Source organism: Nicotiana tomentosiformis, chromosome 9, assembly GCF_000390325.3.
Source record: "Nicotiana tomentosiformis chromosome 9, ASM39032v3, whole genome shotgun sequence".
Classification (NCBI taxonomy): Eukaryota; Viridiplantae; Streptophyta; class Magnoliopsida; order Solanales; family Solanaceae; genus Nicotiana; species Nicotiana tomentosiformis.
In genome coordinates this window covers 17,326,860-17,344,589 of record NC_090820.1, presented here as the reverse complement: position 1 = coordinate 17,344,589, position 17,730 = coordinate 17,326,860, and the positions used below count along the sequence as shown (strand labels likewise).

The 17,730-nt window shown below is 41.4% G+C and overlaps 1 protein-coding gene across 1 annotated transcript; it reads left to right on the top strand.

Annotated features, from left to right (window-relative positions):
* Positions 1 to 10,261: 10,261 nt before the first annotated feature.
* On the top strand, positions 10,262 to 11,558 carry LOC138898438 (uncharacterized). The gene is made up of 2 exons (XM_070184505.1): positions 10,262 to 10,660; positions 10,779 to 11,558. Exons 1-2 carry the CDS (start codon positions 10,262 to 10,264, stop codon positions 11,556 to 11,558), a joined length of 1,179 nt encoding a protein of 392 aa, XP_070040606.1.
* Positions 11,559 to 17,730: the final 6,172 nt, after the last annotated feature.

Sequence of the window (17,730 nt, the reverse complement as noted above, 5' to 3'; positions counted from 1 at the left end):
ATGATTCATTAAGTCCATATATACTCCAACCAATTGGTCAAAGATTTTAAAGGTGGCCCCCATTTCACTATTTTTCAAATCTTGATTAAACTTTATTTGATTAATTACATTTTTTTGAGTTTCAAGACAATTATTTGATTAATTAACTAAACTGGAATTTGGAGTACTACATACTAGTAGCATAGCTCCAAGTTGGCACCACTACAGAAAGAATATAATACTCTTGACCATTACTTAGGGAGATAATTTTAGAATCAGTACCGCGAAGCCATAAATTTCATTAAAAGTATTCGAGATTTAAAATATATGTATAAAAAGTAATTTAACATATAGTGTGATATAACTTTTTATATACAAAATATAATTTTCTGATGAACGGTGTTCAAAATTGTTCTTTACTACCTAAACAACAACAACAACAACAACAACAACCCACTAAAATTCCACTAATGAGGTCTGGGGAGGGTAGTTTGTATGCAGACCTTACCCCTACCCCAAAAGAGTAGAGAGGTTGTTTCCGAAAGAATCTCGGCTCAAGAAAACAAAAAGACAAAACGACAAAAGGAGACAAAGTTAGTAACACCACAACAATCACAGGAAAAATAGGAACACCATGAAATCCAGAAGAAAGATGCAAAGCAAAAGGAGACAATATTAATATCACCACAGCAATCATAAGAAAAATAGGAACACCATAAAATCCAGAAAAAATATGCAAAGCAAAAGCGATAGTTAGTAAATAGGACCTGCACTGAAAAGTGAAATAGTAAGACACAACATTGCCACTAGCTAATTTAGACAAAAACCCTACATGGCTAGTCCCACAATGATACGAAGTAAGGCACGACTCAACTACTTCCTAACCTACAACCCTAATACTCGACCTCCACATCTTCCTATCAAGTGTCATGTCCTCGAAAATCCGGAGTCTCGCCATATCCTGCCTAATCACCTCTCCCCAATACTTCTTAGGCCGCCCTCTACCTCTTCTCGTGCCCTCCACAACCAGCCACTCACACCTCCGTACCAGAGCATCTGGGCTTCTCCTCTGAATAAGTCCGAACCATCTAAGCTTCGCTTGCGGCATCTTGTCATCAATGGGAGCCACGTGTACCTTCTCCCGAATATCGTCATTCTTAATCTTATCTATCCTAGTGTGCCCGCACATCTACCGCAACATTCTCATTTCTGCTACTTTCATCTTATGGATATGTGAGTTCTTAACGGGCCAATACCCAGCCCCATATACCATGGCCGGTCTAACTCCCGCTTTATATAACTTACCTTTGAGTATCGGTGGCACTCTCTTATCACACAGGACTCCAGATGCTAACCTCCACTTCATCCATCCTACCCCAATATGGTGTGTGACATCCTTGTCGATCTCTCCTCCCCCCTGGATAACCGAACCAAGGTACTTGAAGCTGCCTCTACTCGGGATGACCTGCGAATCAAGCCTCACATCCACACCTACTTCCCCTGGCTCAACGCTGAACTTACACTCCAGGTATTCCGTCTCCGTCTTGCTCATCTTGAAACCCTTAGACTCAAGAGTTTGTCTCCAAACCTCCAGCCTCTCGTTAACACCGGTTCGCGACTCATCAATCAGAAATATGTCATCGGCGAATAGCATGCACCATGGCATATCCCCTTGAATATGGTGTATTAACGCGTCCATCACCAGGGCGAATAAGAACGGACTGAGCGCAGAACCTAGGTGTAACCCCATTACAACCGAAAAATACTCAGAGTCGCCTCCTACTGTCCTAACCCGAGTCTTAGCCCCATCATACATATCCTTAATCGCAATAATGTAGGGAACCGATACACTTTTTGCCTCCAGGCATCTACATAGAACTTCTCTAGGAACCTTGTCATACACTTTCTCTAGGTCAATAAATACCATGTGCAGATCCTTCTTCCTCTCTCTGTACAGTTTCACCAACCTTCTAACAAGGTGTATAGCTTCTGTAGTCGAACGACCCGGCATGAACCCGAACTGGTTGTCGGATACAGACACCGTCATCCTCACCCTCACTTCAACCACCCTCTCCCACACTTTCATGGTATACCTCAGTAATTTGATACCCCTATAATTATTACAGCTCTGGATATCACCTTTGTTCTTATACAATGGAACCACCGTACTCCACCTCCACTCATCCGGCATCCTCTTCTCCTTAAAAATAACATTAAACAACCTAGTCAACCACTCCAAACCTGCTCTCCCCACACACTTTCAAAATTTCATCGGAATTTCGTCTAGTCCGGTCGCTCTACCCCTACTCATCTTATGCATAACTCCCACGACCTCCTCAACCTCGATACGCCTGCAGTACCCAAAGTCACAGTGACTCTCGGAATGCTCCAATTCGCCGAGCACAATATCCCGATCCCCTTTTTCATTCTTTAGTTTATGAAAGTTAGTCTGTCATCTCCTCTTAATCTGGGCATCTTCCATCAATACTCTACCATCTTTGTCCTTGATGCATTTCACTTGGTCCAAATCCCGAGCCTTCCTTTCTCTCAACTTGGTCAGCTGGAATAACTTCTTCTCCCCACCTTTTTCCCCAATTCATCATACATACGACCATAAGCCGCACTCTTAGCCTCCGTGACCGCCAGCTTAGCCTCCTTCCTAGCTGCCTTATACCTCTCCATGCACGCTCGCCTCTCCTCCTCACCTATGTTCCCCACTAACTTCAGGTACGTCGCCTTCTTCGCTTCCACTTTACCTTGGGACACTTCATTCCACCGCCAGTCTCCTTTGTTCCCACCAGAGACGCCCATCGAGACCCCTAACACCTCTCTCGTAGCCTCCCTAATACTGTCTGTTATCGCTGACCACATAGTGCTCGCGTCACCACTGCTCCTCTAAGCTCCCGTAGCCGACAATGGCCCCTCCAACTCTTGGGCTTTATCCTTAGTTAAGGCTCCCCACCTGATTCTCGGTCTTCCTCGAGTAGACCTTTTCCTCCTCTTTAACATAATACCAACGTCCATCACCAAAAGTCTATGCTGCGTCGCGAGTATCTCAACCGGAATCACCTTGCAATCCTTGCATATCCCTCTGTCACACCTCCTTAGGCGGAGATAGTCAAACCAAAATGCTAATGTGATCATAAGTTAATTAACCCGCATATATATATATATATATATATATATATATATATATATATATATATATATATAAAAGGTACTTTCTATTAAAAAGTTACTGCTTTTTCTCCTAAATAAATATACGATTTAAATTGCTAGGCAGTACATGAAATCATGAAGCTCCAAACTTATTTCAAAATCGTACGAATATGTTCTCAAATTATTGGGTCTAGTAAGAAATTTATTATTTATATATAATAAATAGACCCACCCACCAAAATTAAAGCAGTTCCATATGTATGTGTGGATATATTTAATTGACTATAATATTATTATTGAAGTGCTCTCACTATTTTTATTTTCATCAAAATTTGGCTTTGTGGTAATGTCCCTATCGAAGGCCTCAATAAAGCATCCACTAAAACTAATACTCAGTGCCTTTTAACTTTTCCTTATTAGCCTTAACACCTTAATGCAATTTCAATGTTTCCCACTCAATGGCCTCGCTATTTAATTTCTTCTTGATTTCTTATATTTTTAATGTAGTAAATCCTTATTGGTTCAAGTATATTATAACTCTATAAACAAATTCTGCATAGACAAAATACGAAAAATATGTTTGAATATATAAGTAAATTAACAAGTCTTCAACTGTCGTACTAAAACTATAAACTAAAACACGTAAAACGAACAATTTACTAATCGGTATGCTTATGAATAAAAATATCGACATGATTATTGAAGTAAAAGAAACTAGATGTTCATACTTTAATGCCACCAATCAAAGGGACCCTCTACACTATATCTTAGCCGTCCATAAATCAAACATACTTATTTACCCTAACACCCAATTGGTTTAATTTCTTTGGACATGACATTTTGGTATAATTCATCTAAGCTTGGAACTTTTTCGCCATGACGTCATTTAGGCTCAAATTAGATAGTTGCGACTAAGTTTCAACGACTAGACTATTCTCTGGGACCTTAGAATTCCATGAAAAGTCTTTATAGCGACTTTGCTTGTTATGGTGGAATTCATGGAAAAAAAAATCTTGTAATTTTTCTTATCAAATGTACATTCATAGGCGGATCCAGGATTCGAAGGTTGCGGGTGCCACCATATTATGTATACTGTATACATGTCAGTAGCTACAAAGACAGATTAGGAATAATTGATCGGTTCAGTTAGTTTATTGGTTAATTTGAATAGACTTTTTATTCACAAAGCAAATAAGTTCGATTTTAGTTCAAATTTTTAGCGCTTAATTTAAACACATTCTAAATAAAAATGCAAAAGAAAAATAACATTTTATGAAAGAGCGCCTCCAATATAAATATTTGCTTAAAGAGTACCTTAACTACATTATATATTCTTTGTTACTAGATTAATTTACTTGTATTATTCTTTGTTTATTTTTCCATCTTAATTGTTGAGTTATATGACAATTATTTTCAAAGAAAAACCTTCAACATTCAACCTATGATATTCGACTCAAAACGACTATCAATCAAGCCATTTAATTTTTTTTCAAAACCCAATAGAAGATATTGCTCAAATTATATTCCAATATATAAATTAATATCGTTTCATTACAAATAAAAAAATTATATGCTAATTAAAATTAATTCAAATTACCTATAGAAAATAATTATTCATAAAGTAAGGTATAATGATAGAAACAAAATGAGGACTGAAAGTTAAAAAAATGAAGAAGGGGGACTTAACAAGTAATAAAATGAGGGAAAGAACCGAAAAAGAAGGAAAAAGGGGTGATGCCCTAGGGCTCAACTGAAAATAGAGAAAATTTTAATAAGTAATAAAAGGAGGGAAAGCACCGAAAAATAAGAAAAATAGATGAGGCCCTAGGGCTCAACTGAAAATAAAAGAAATTTTAATAAGTAAAAAAAAAGAATAATCAAAGAAGCTGCTCTAACAGGGAATCGAAATTGCATTCATAATGCAAGGAAAGCCTTCAAAGGGAAGGCTGAACCAATGGCATCTACTTCTACTTTGTGAATTCTGGGTACCACTCTATCAATTTATATGTTTCTTCACAGAGATATTATGTACATAGTAAGAATTTTAGCGAAGCGAGCGGGTGACGTGATACCCCTACCTCATAAGGTAGATCTGCCCCTGTGTACACTGGTACCACTGCTTCTTTTCATCTTGTCTTTAGCCGAATGTCTACCAGAAACAGTCTCTCTGCCCTCCCAGGTAGGGGTGTACAAATAAAACTGACAAATTGCACCAACTCGATAATTCGAGTCAAACCGAGAAAAAGAACCCAACTATGCTTTAGTATAAATATAGTAATTCATGACTTATAAGAGAAACTATAGTAACAATGTTGAAACTAGTACATTTTCTTATATGAAGAAATCCAAATGGTGAATGAAAAAAGGTAGAATTTGACCCATTGCGGGTTATTTTTTGTCCTCTAAAGTCCTATGGTGGCCACTTGACTAAGATTTGATGACACGAATATACTTTAGAATGAATTGATCGCCAACCAAACATCATTTGTGTGTTAGCTTAAGTCGCAAGTCAAGTTGTGTAGATTAGTGGCGGATGGAGAGTATAATTACCGGTTCATCTGAACCTGCATTATTGACACGAAGTATATATATATATATATATATATATATATATATATATATATATATATATATATATAATATGTGTGTGAAAAATAAAAATCACTATAATTTCAACAAATATTAAATTGTGAAACGATACTTTCAAAAGTTCAATGATTTTAGTGTTTAGACCATAAAAGGTGAACATTAAAATCAATATGATCTGCTTCGGCCTAAAATACAAATGTTTAAATTGGGAAGTGACCACTAAATGTGAAAAGTTTAAGGTCTACATCAATAATTGAAGATGAAGAAGAACAATTTAACTTTCTCCATATTCACTAGGATTAACGTTAAGAAATTCTTTCAATAACATTGAATCAAGAACCATTTGTACAAGTGGGAAGCAAAATTCAAGAATTATGAATAATCTTTCACCAAAAAGATAAGAGGTGGGTGGGTGGGTTGGGTGGGGGTGAGGGTTGGATGGGGCAAATAGAATTAGGGTTTGGTGCTCCTGAGCTCAGGGAGAGAATGAAACAGTGTATTAGTGGAGAGAATGATATATATATATATATATATAGAGAGAGGAGATGCATGTTTGCTTAAGTGCTGCTGATATATCTCTTTCCAAGCAATAAGCAGATCATTAATTTGAGTGTTTTCAAATGTTCCTTTGTTTCTTTTTGGGTTTTCAAGTGGCATGTATCTGATAATCGAAATCAGGAGCTACTATATTAGTTACGGGTTTCGATTTAACTTTTACTTAGACACTCTATATTTGTATTCAAAAATTAAAAACTCATTAAATATGTATAATATCTAATTACGAACCCAGTAACTAATTGAGATTTCTTTCATTGGAAGGAATATCAAACGCAAACAATATGCATTCTTTGAGTACTCAAGTCTAGAATAAAAACCCTTTACTTGAAACCGCCCGGAAGTTTTCATCTTCTGCGTACCAATCGGTGAGAGTTTTTCACACAATAGATATAACTTCGATTAGCATTATTCCTATTTCTCATTCTTCTTTCCCACCTCTCCGTTGTATTAGAAAAGGAATTTAAAATATTTCCATCCTTTATTAAAAGTGTAGAAAATATAGGTACACCCATAAGGGTGCTTTACCGCTCATTAGGGTTATTAAAGTTAACCCTAATATTTTCTTGATTAAGACACTTACATTGTATATTTAAATATATTGTACCTACCAGTAATTGAAGCCGCCGTTCATTCGGTCTTTTAAGTTTTCGTTTTACTATTTACCCGTTATCTATTTAGTATAGATTAACTAAATAAATAAAAAAGAAATCAGTATAAGGAAAATACATATCTCCTTCGATCTCCTAAATATCAATGTAGTTGTCAACTGGATTTTCAATATTGTATGATGAACCCAGAAAGGAAGCTATACATACACAAAATGGATCAAGATAATATATCTTAGTTTGCTTATGAATGCATATTTGTATGACTCAATAACTATAAGATTTTGTGCCCACTTCAAAAGTTAAAACTACTTTATATAAGTGCAAGTTTCAACTCCTATTACACTATTCCTTTCCTTTCCTTACCTAGAATTCCTCAACCCCCAAAAAATTTAATAAAATGTGAGTAACATATAAAATATTAATTACTAATGAATTAGCTAAGGTTGATAACTAAGAACATTTGCCCTTTGGAGAGTGACAAAGGCTAAGTATCATGATCCTGTTGTGTTGACATCACATTCTTTGGTCTGTGAACATCTACACTATGTTTGATCTATTATGTACCACTAAATTTGGTACGAACAACCATGAGATGAAGCACAAACAGTGGCCTAATCCAGGCCAAATCATATGTGGTGAATACAGAATTTAGAGTTTTTAGTTATAAATTCAGTCAGATTTTTCTATAACAGAATCGTTATATAACAATCATTTATAGTTAAATTTTTTTTGGAACCAATTTTCATGTTATATTATAATATATGTTATCTATAACAGCACTTCGCTATAACAACTGAATTTTTTTGGAACAAACGAGGATATTATAGAGAGGTTTGATTGTATATCTTTGACTCTATCTATGTTTGTTTTCGCGCACACATATATATATCGGGTTTAACCTCAAAGAATTGGATTTCGCAGAACCTGCAAGCCCATGGTTGGATTCGCTATTGCTTGCCGCACCCTCACATAGTCACATTTGCCCTCTCTGGTTGGAAGAGAAATAACGCTAGCATTTGGAAATAGATTTGGTTGAAACATGAAAACATGAATGTTTACCCGAAAAAAGAGATAGAGTTGAATTTATGCGCAGTTCCGAAGATACGTGGTACAACTTAATACAGAATGCTAGGATAAATAAAAGTATGAATATAGATTGGAGAAAAACGTAATCTAGGCCAATCAATTATGAACAGTGAAATTTAGGATTTAACAAAAATAGAATCAATCTAAGAAACTAGAAAGATCACTCTTGCTTGTAGAGGGGATAATACAATTTGTGATAGTGTAAGTCCTCCAATAGATCCCTTACAAAAATGATAAACAAGTCCTTTTATAGTGAAGGGGTTTGGCTCCAAGCATGATAAAATAAATATTCAGTGGGAAACCCATGATAAATCAGTTTTTTTATAATTTCTGCCAAGATTCCCTCTAGTGGGATTACAACGGCTTTTGTCTGCGAGCCCGATCTTGCTTAGAACCCTCGATTTTGGTTCAAGCTTGATTTCGGCTCGAACTTGTGATCTTGACTCGAGCTCGATCCCGGTTCGAGCCCTCGAACGGATTCCTGGTCGATGTAGGTTGGTTTTTGGATTATCTGTATGATAGATCTACCCGCGCCATGGTTCGATTCTTGTTCGAGTTTGATTATGATATCGATCTCAACACGGACCGGCCTTCCCAGGCTCTAGATTGGTTCGTGCCCCCCTCCTTCGGGATCTTACTTCGATATATCACCCTTCGAACCGTACCGGACATGCCAAATCTATTTCGACCGTATACAGATAGTCCCCCCGTTTCTCAGAAATAAATACGGCGAGAAACGATATGATTTTCAACAGCTCAATCGGATTATATTCTGTTGATTCCATCAGGTTCGATCATGACGCACATAATAGTTATCCTGTCGGTTTAGTCTCCCAAGGCATTTAATGCATATCAGGCGGTGGTCGGCTACTGCTGATAATGAACCGCCGTCGCTTTGAACCTGTAAATCACTCTCACATTTATCTATTACCAATTTTACATCTTCAATCCTCTAAAATTTCTCAATCTCTTCTTACAAAAAAGCTGTGATTTCTTCCCGAAAGGATCCCTCAATTCTACCAAATCTCTATCACCTCCTTCTGCTCCTTATTTTTGAATTCAAAAATGGCAAAAACATCACAAACAGTTCCTCAGAAAGAGAAAGCTTCATCTTCACAGTGTGTCGCCGATGAGACACCGGTGGAACCACGGATAGAGGAGTGTGTCCCCGGGGCGTGCGTCCTTACTTCAGATTTTAAAGTTGATAAAGGTTCATCGGTCCCTGGCCGGTGTGAGCCAGTATCGAGGTACATGTGTTCGATTACTGAGAAACACCTCGATCTGTTAAAGAAGGACTGCAATTGGGGGGGAAAAGAAGTGATAATACCTACCCCTGACGAAGACATTACTTCTCACGTGAAAGGGTTTTTGAACGTATATACCTATCCTTTCACTTTGGGTCCCCTCGATTCCGTCGTTATCGACTTCTGTCGACAGTATCAGGTAACCTTAGGCCAGGTCCATCCTTCTTTGTGGTGGATCGTTATTCTGATCCGATATTTCGTGAGCAAAATCGAGGGGATGTCGTTCAACCTTGATCATCTTATCCGGCTATACCGTCCCCGACTTTTTTGGGGAGGGTTAATAAAACTCTAGCGTCGGGCTACCAAGGCTTTGTTCTCGAGTATTGACAAGGATAGGGACCGAGGTTGGATGAGCAAGTTCATTCGAGTAAGGACTTCGGACCTGATCCCGACCGAAAAGATGCCCTTTCCTGAGGAGTGAAATTTAAAACGTAAGTGTAATTTTGCTGTTGTTTCTATTTTGTTCTTTCATTTGTTCTCTTATCGACACTCCCCTTTTCGTGACGTAGCGGTCCCTGGATGCCCGGAGCGGTTTCCAACCTCAAGAATTGGGTACGGGCTCTTGTTTCGACTTTCACATACGCCGAGCACTCATGGCATAATTTGTCTAAGGGTCGGTGGGAGGCCAAAAACCACGGTAAGCTCATTTCTCGGAATCTGACGAGATACTTCTCGATATATTTTTGATAAGGTTTCCCATATGCAGGTTTGGGTAAAGATGCGGTCTTGAGACCTCTGTCTAATGAGGAGGTTGTCTCGACCTTCGTTCCAAAGCCTGTGAAGGAAAATAAAAAGAAGAGAGCTTCGTTGTCCGAATATCCAAAATCGAAGAAGAGGACGGCTCGTAAACCAAACAAGAATGTCATTCCTTTGACCGTAGAATCTGTTTTGCGCCTAAGGGATGAAGAATAAGAAGAAGAAGAAGAATATAATGAGTCCACGCTGGCGGTCCCGACGAAGAGAGCCACCGATGCTTCAATGCCGGCTGGATCGATGATGCCCTATGGGGCTCCGTCTCGAACTGAAAATATACCGGAGAGTGGTTCCGGCAGAGTCCCTGAACTATCGGATGTCGACAACACCTCTCATCGGAATCAACCCGCAGGGGTTACAATCAGGGAGCCCTTCCAATCCCTTCGAGCCGAGGTGAATGCTCCGAGCGATTCACTTGAGGCAGCAGCGATCGAGGACTCGCCTCTCTTTCCCACTTTTTCCGCAGGGGTAATTCGGGAAGCTCAAGCTCTGGGGGCCCTTAATCTAGATAGGCCTCATGATGAAGAGGATCCGTTTCGTGACTTGTTTACTGGTATCGAGGACGTTGCCGGTGCTGGTGATGAATCAGATCTTTTTCACGGTTTGCGGCAGGCTTTGGACCAAGTGAGTCTTTTGAAAACCTTTTTGTTAGTATTGCCTTTATGTTCGTCTTTCGTTAACTTCGCTCCTTGTTTCTTCGTAGGCTGCGGCAGTCCATTGAGAACAATGTTCTCGTTCCCAGAATGAGCTGCATCAATACGCGGCCGACCTGAAACGCGCTATCGATGAGAGGAACTCTCTCAAACTTTCCTTAGGACAGAGAGAAGAGGAAATAAAAGATCTCCGGGCCGAGCTGTCCAAGGCTTATCGAGACCAGAATGATTTGTCTGAGCAGGTAACGATGCCTTTGAAAACCTATGGGTTCAATATCGGAACGGTATCTAACATTTCGGTCTCACAGCTGCAGCAAAAAATCGAGATGATAGGGAGGCTGCGTGAGGAGGTCGATGTGATAAGGATGGAATCCTTACGGTGGAAAGAAGGTATAGACCGCTTTGCTGCAGAAAAAGAGACCGCTCGAGCCCAGTTATCATCGTCTGAAACCCAACTTCAGAAAGTGAAGGAGAAAAACCTGGTTCAAGCAAAGAAAATCGAGGAGCTTGAGGTTCGGTTGGCCTCAGTACTCGCCAAGGCCAAAAAGGCAAAGACTTATGCGGATGCGCTCGTGGCCGTCTATCGAGCTGATGCTGAAGCTGCCCAAGTTCAGGAAAGAGAGGCAGCCGAATCCGTCGATGGTCGGGCGCATTGGGTTGCCGAACTTGCTAAGTACCGATCCAGGAGAGAAACCCTCGAGGAGATTCATGCTCGCGGCTTCGATCTCACGGAAGAGATAAAAAGGGCAAAAGAACTCAAGGCTGATGCCGAAGCTCTGGTTTCCGATGATGATGATGACGACGATGGGAGCAAAAGCGGATCTGAGAACGGGGGGGAATCTGATAAAGAAAAGACCGCTCCCGTTTAAATTTTTTTTTTTGTTGTAGCCTCCCATATAAATAAATTTGTGTATAGGCCTCTTCTTTTGCTGACTTCCTTTTGATTCTATTTCCTAGGTTGCTGTGATTTGCCTCATGAATATTTCCATAATGTTTTAAACCAATTAATCAAACTCGAACCTCGCAGTCTCTTCAACCGAGCGAGTGTCTGCTTGTGCTCAATTTAATTGTCAACGATTCGATTTTGAAGAGAATATAGCCCGTGGGCATGGAGGTCGGGCGAGTGTTTGCTTGTGCTCGAATTAATGTAGCCCGTAGGCTTGGTCGAGTGAATGATTCGAACTCGAATTAATGCAGCCCGTAGGCTATTTGGTCGAGTGAGTTTTTGCTCGAACTCGAGGTAAAAAATAGCCCATAGGCTTGATCAAGTGAATGATTCGAACTCGAATTAATGCAGCCCGTAGGCTATTTGGTCGAGTGAGTGTTTGCTCGAATTCAAATTAAAGAATAGCCCGTAGGCTTGATCGAGTGAATGATTCGAACTCGAATTAATGCAGCCCGTAGGCTATTTGATCGAGGGAGTGTTTGCTCGAACTCGAATTACAGAATAGCCCGTAGGCTTGATCGAGTGAATGATTCGAACTCGAATTAATGCAGCCCGTAGGCTATTTGGTTGAGTGAGTTTTTGCTCGAACTCGAGATAAAAAATAGCCCGTAGGCTTGATCGAGTGAATGATTCGAACTCGAACTAATGTAGCCCGTAGGCTATTTGGTCGAGTGAGTGTTTGCTTGAACTCGAATTAAAGAATAGCCCGTAGGCTTGGTGGAGTGAATGATTCGAGCTCGAACTAATGCAGCCCGTAGGCTATTTGGTCGAGTGAGTGTTTGCTCGAACTCGAATTAAAGAATAGCCCGTAGGATTGGTCGAGTGAATGATTCGAACTCGAATTAATGCAGCCCGTAGGCTATTTGGTCGAGTGAGTGTTTGCTCGAACTCAAAATGAGAAATAGCCCGTAGGCTTATTTGGTCGAAACATTTTTTGCTCGAACTTGAGATAAAAAATATATAGCCCGTAGGCTTAATGGTCGCATTATATCTTAATTCTTCACATGTTATTACACGCCTGGGTTCGGGCCAACTTATATGAGCATGGCTCGCTTCGATCATTTGGCTCTTTACAGTTTTCCTATCGGGACCCTGTTGCTGTGAAGTAACTCTCTTAAGGGGCCTCAGATATTATCATAAGTGTTGCATGACCAGTGGTTGCCTCATTAAAAACCTTGCCGAAAAACCCATTTGGGATAAAAATCGGTCTTAAGGAAAAAAGAGTGCAACACGTGCTTTCTGATGAGAGATTCGTCCCCTATTCGGACTTCTGCAGGGGTCAGTTTCGAGATATAAACGAATATGGAAAGGTTGTACCTTAACAGTAGTACCGTTTCAGATGTGATACATTCCAGTTGCTTGATAACTGTTTGCCGTTTATAACGCCGATCCTGTACGATCCCTTTCCGATGTCCTTGAGTACCTGATATGGTCCTTCCTAATTCGGACCTAGCTTCCCTTCATTCGGATTTCGGGTATTGATGGTAATTTTTCTTAACACTAAGTCCCCATGCTTGAAATGGCGGAGCTTGGTTCTTCGGTTATAATACCTTTCGATTCGTTGCTTTTGGGTGGCCATTCGGACGAGGGCAGTTTCTCGCCTTTCGTCTGATAGTTCGAGGCTTGTGTTCATAGCCTCGTTATTTGATTCTTCCATCGAGAATCAAAATCTGGCACTGGGTTCCCCAACCTCGACTGGTATTAATGCTTCGGATCCATATACTAAGGAGAACGGGGTCGCCCCCGTACTGGATTTTGATGTTGTCCGATATGCCCAAAGGACTTCGGGCAGGATTTCTCTCCATCTCCCTTTAGCATCGTTCAACCTCTTCTTTAAGTTTTGAATGACAGTTTTATTCGTCGATTCGGCCTGCCCGTTCCCACTGGGGTGGTACGGCGTCTACAGTATCCTTTTTATCTTGTGGTCTTCGAGGAATCTTGTTACTTTGCCGCCAATGAATTGCTTTCCGTTATCACATACTATTTCGGCGGGTACCCCGAACCGGCATATGATATGATCCCAAATAAAGTCTATAACTTCTTTCTCTCTTATTTTCTCGAATGCCTGCGCTTCAACCCATTTAGAAAAATAGACAGTCATAAACAAAATGAATTTAGCTTTACCTGGGGTCGATGGCAGAGGGCCGACGATATCCATTCCCCATTTCATGAAAGGCCACGGGGATAGGACCGAGTGGAGTTGTTCTCCGGGCTGGTGGATCATTGGCACGAACCTTTGACATTTATCACATTTACGAACAAATTCCTTCGTATCTTTGCCCATATCGATCCAATAATACCCTGCTCTGATTATTTTTTGGACTAATGTGTCAGCTCCAGAGTGATTCCCGCAAGTACCCTCATGCACTTCCCGTAGGACATAATCGACATCCCCCGGACCCAAGCATACAGCCAATGGTCCGTCGAACGTTCTTCGGTACAGTGTTCCATCTGAAGCTAGAGTGAATCGGGCAGCCTTGGTCCGTAGGGTTCTGGACTCTTTAGGGTCCAATGGGAGTTTTCCATTTTTCAAATATTCGATATACTTGTTTCTCCAATCCCAAGTTAAGCTTGTAGAATTTATTTCGGCGTGTCCTTCTTCGACTACCGATCTCGAAAGTTGAACCACATTCCCCGAGCCCATATCATCTACCTCGACCGATGACCCCAAATTCGCCAGGGCGTCGGCCTCATTATTCTATTCCCATGGTACATGCCGTAAAGTCCATTGTTTGAAATGGCGCAAAGTGATAAGCAGTTTATCTAAATACCTTTGCATTCTACCTTCTCGAACTTCGAAAGTTTTGTTTACTTGACTCACCACCAGCAAGGAATCGCAGTTGGCTTCAATGATTTCTGCTACCAAATTTCTAGCTAGCTCGAGACCTGCAATCACGGCTTCGTACTCGGCCTTGTTGTTAGTCAATCTGATAGTTTTAATAGATTGTCTAATAATGCCACCCATGGGTGGTTTCAAAACTATGCCCAGCTCGGACCCTTTTACGTTTGAAGCCCCATCCGTAAAAAGGACCCATACCCCCGATGATGTACCTGATTTCAACAGTTCTTTTTCGGCTTCAGGTATGAGGGCTGGTGTGAAATCGGCCACGAAGTCTGCTAGGACTTGAGACTTGATGGCCGTACGGGGGTCGATATTCGATATCGTACCCACTGAGTTCGACGACCCATTTGGCCAGCCGGCCTGATAACTCGGGTTTGTGCAAAATATTACGAAGCGGGTAAGTAGACAATACGCATATGGGATGACATTGGAAATACGACCTTAACTTCCTCGAGGCGCTTATTAGTGCAAGCGCCAACTTTTCTAGGAACGGATATCTAGTTTCCGCCTCTCCTAAGGTTCGACTTGTATAATAAACTGGGAATTGCGTACCTTGCTCTTCTCGAACCAGGACACCACTTATGGCGACTTCCGACACTACTAGGTACAAGCAAAGTTTCTCATCGGTTTTTGGAGTGTGAAGTAGTGGTGCGCTTGACAGATATCGTTTTAGTCCTTCTAATGCTTGTTGGCACTCCGGGGTCCACGAAAAATCGTTCTTCTTTTAGAGTAGAGAAAAAAATTTATGACTTCGATCGGATGACCTCGATATGAATCGGTTTAGGGCGGCGATCTGACCCGTTAGTCTTTGCACAACCTTTACGCTGTCTACGATGGTGATGTCTTCAACAGCCTTGATTATATCGGGGTTAATCTCTATTCCCCGATGTGATACCATGAAGCTGAGGAACTTGCCTGAACCGACACCGAAGGCACATTTTTCGGGGTTGAGCTTCATTTTGTATTTCCTCAAAATCTCGAACGTTTCCTGCAAATGAATTAAATGGTCCTCTGCGCGCATGGATTTGACTAACATGTCATCAATATAAACCTCCATTGATTTTCCTATTTGTTCTTCGAACATTTTATTCACTAGGCGTTGGTAAGTGGCCCCTGCGTTTTTTAGCCCGAAGGGCATCACATTATAATAATACGTCGTATATTTGGTGACAAACGAGGTTTTTCTCCTGGTCCTCCGGGTTCATCTGTATTTGATTATACCCGGAATAGGCATCAAGAAAAGTGAGGATCTCGTGGTCGGCCGTGGCATCGATCATGCGATCGATGTTGGGCAATGGAAAAGAATCCTTGGGGCATGCTTTGTTCAAATCCTTATAGTCTACACACATCCTAAGTTTGTCCCCTTTTTTAGGGACTACGACTACGTTGGCTAACCATTCAGGGTATTTTACCTCCCGAATGGACCCTATTTTGAGAAGTTTGGTTACCTCGTCCTTTATGAAGGCGTTCTTTCTATCGGACTGGGGTCTTCTTTTTTGCTTCACCGGTCTGAACCGATGGTCCAAACTTAGCTGATGCGTCGTTATGTCAGGCGGGATCCCTGTTATATCTAAATGGGACCAGGCGAAACAATCGATGTTATTGATAAGAAATTGAACGAGTTTCTTCCTGAGTTCTGGGCTCAACCCTGTTCCCAAGTATACCTTTTGCTCGGGCCAGCGCTCGATTAATACGACTTGTTCTAGCTCCTCGATCATTGATTTTGTAGCATCGGAGTCATCGGGAGTTACGAAAGATCGAGGGACCCTTTGTTCTTCATTCTCTTCGACTTTCTGGTTGTCAGGCTGGGTTGGAGTCACTGTCTGTGATTGCTATTTGGTGTCCCGTTCTCCTTCCGGGCCCGGGCCCTTTATCGGCGAAAGTGAGGACATTGGTTTGGCTTCATCGACGACGAACATTTCTTTTGCGGCTGGCTGCTCTCCGTATACCATTTTGACATCTCCCGACGCCGGAAATTTGAGGACCTAGTGCAGGGTCGAAGGCACGACTCTCATGTTGTGGATCCATGGCCTTCCGAAAAGGGCGTTATACCTCATATCGCCTTCGATCACGTGAAACTTTATTTCCTGGACAGTTCCGGCCACGTTTATTGGCAAGGCTATCTCCCCTTTGGTGGTTTCGTATGCCATATTGAACCCGTTTAGGACCAGAGTTGCAGGCACGATTTGATCGTGCAGGCCGAGCTGCTCTACTACCTTTAATCGGATGATATTGGTCGAGCTACCTGGATCGATCAACACACGCTTAATCTTAGTTTTATTTATGAGTACGGATATTACCAGGGCATCGTTGTGAGGTTGGATGACCCCTTCTGCATCTTTATCACCAAAGGACAAAGTCCCCATGGGTGCGTACTCTTGAGTCCTAGATCGCTTTTCCCTCACCATCGATGTTTTAGTGCGCTTAAGCATCGGTCCCCGGGGGTATCGGTGCCGCCGATGATCATGTGGATAACGTGCTGTGGTTCTTCTTGCTCGTTCTGCTTGCTGACATCCCTACTTCTAAAATGGCTCTTTGCTCTATCACTCAGAAACTCCCGAAGGTGCCCTTTGTTAAATAGGTGAGCTATTTCCTCTCTTAGTTGCTTGCAATCTTCCGTTCTGTGGCCATGGGTTCCATGGTATTCACACGTTTGATTGGGATTTCTCCGGGCAGGATTGGTTTGCATTGGTCGGGGCCATTTAGTGTCTTCGATGCGTCCGATGGTCGATACGAGAGCGGATGCGCCAACGCTGAAGTTATACTTTGATAATCGAGGTGCTTCTATAGGCTCGGCATATTTGTCGAAGCCGCTCTTACTCATAAGCCCCCGAGAATTTTGTCCCCGATCAATTATTTGACTATTCCGAACTGCGTTGCGTGTTGAACCATTGTTTACTCGATCGGTGATGTATGGTCGATATCGGTCTCTGTTTGACCTTTGTTCTCTCTCGATCTGCTTTTGATTAATAATTGTCCTGTTCTGATGAACAGGTCCGTACGGGGTCCCCGACTGATCGTCCTCGACCCTAATTTTTGATTGATATCGGTTATGTACATCTGCCCAAGTTACCGCCAGGTACTCGATCAAAATTTGCTTCAGCCGATGTGATGATGTCGAACTTAGCTCGTTCAATCCTTGGGTGAAAGCTTGTAAGGCCCAGCCGTCGGTGACCGGGGGTAATTCCATGTGTTCCATTTGAAATCGGGATACAAATTCCCTCAGCATTTCTCCCTGCCTTTGCTTTACTTT

Bases quoted from the DNA above. Each gene is read 5' to 3' on its own strand.
- LOC138898438 (XM_070184505.1), top strand. From the start codon at position 10,262: ATGCCGGCTGGATCGATGATGCCCTATGGGGCTCCGTCTCGAACTGAA. The intron at 10,661-10,778 runs GTGAGTCTTTTG...TCTCGTTCCCAG, and splicing joins TGCGGCAGGCTTTGGACCAA to AATGAGCTGCATCAATACGC.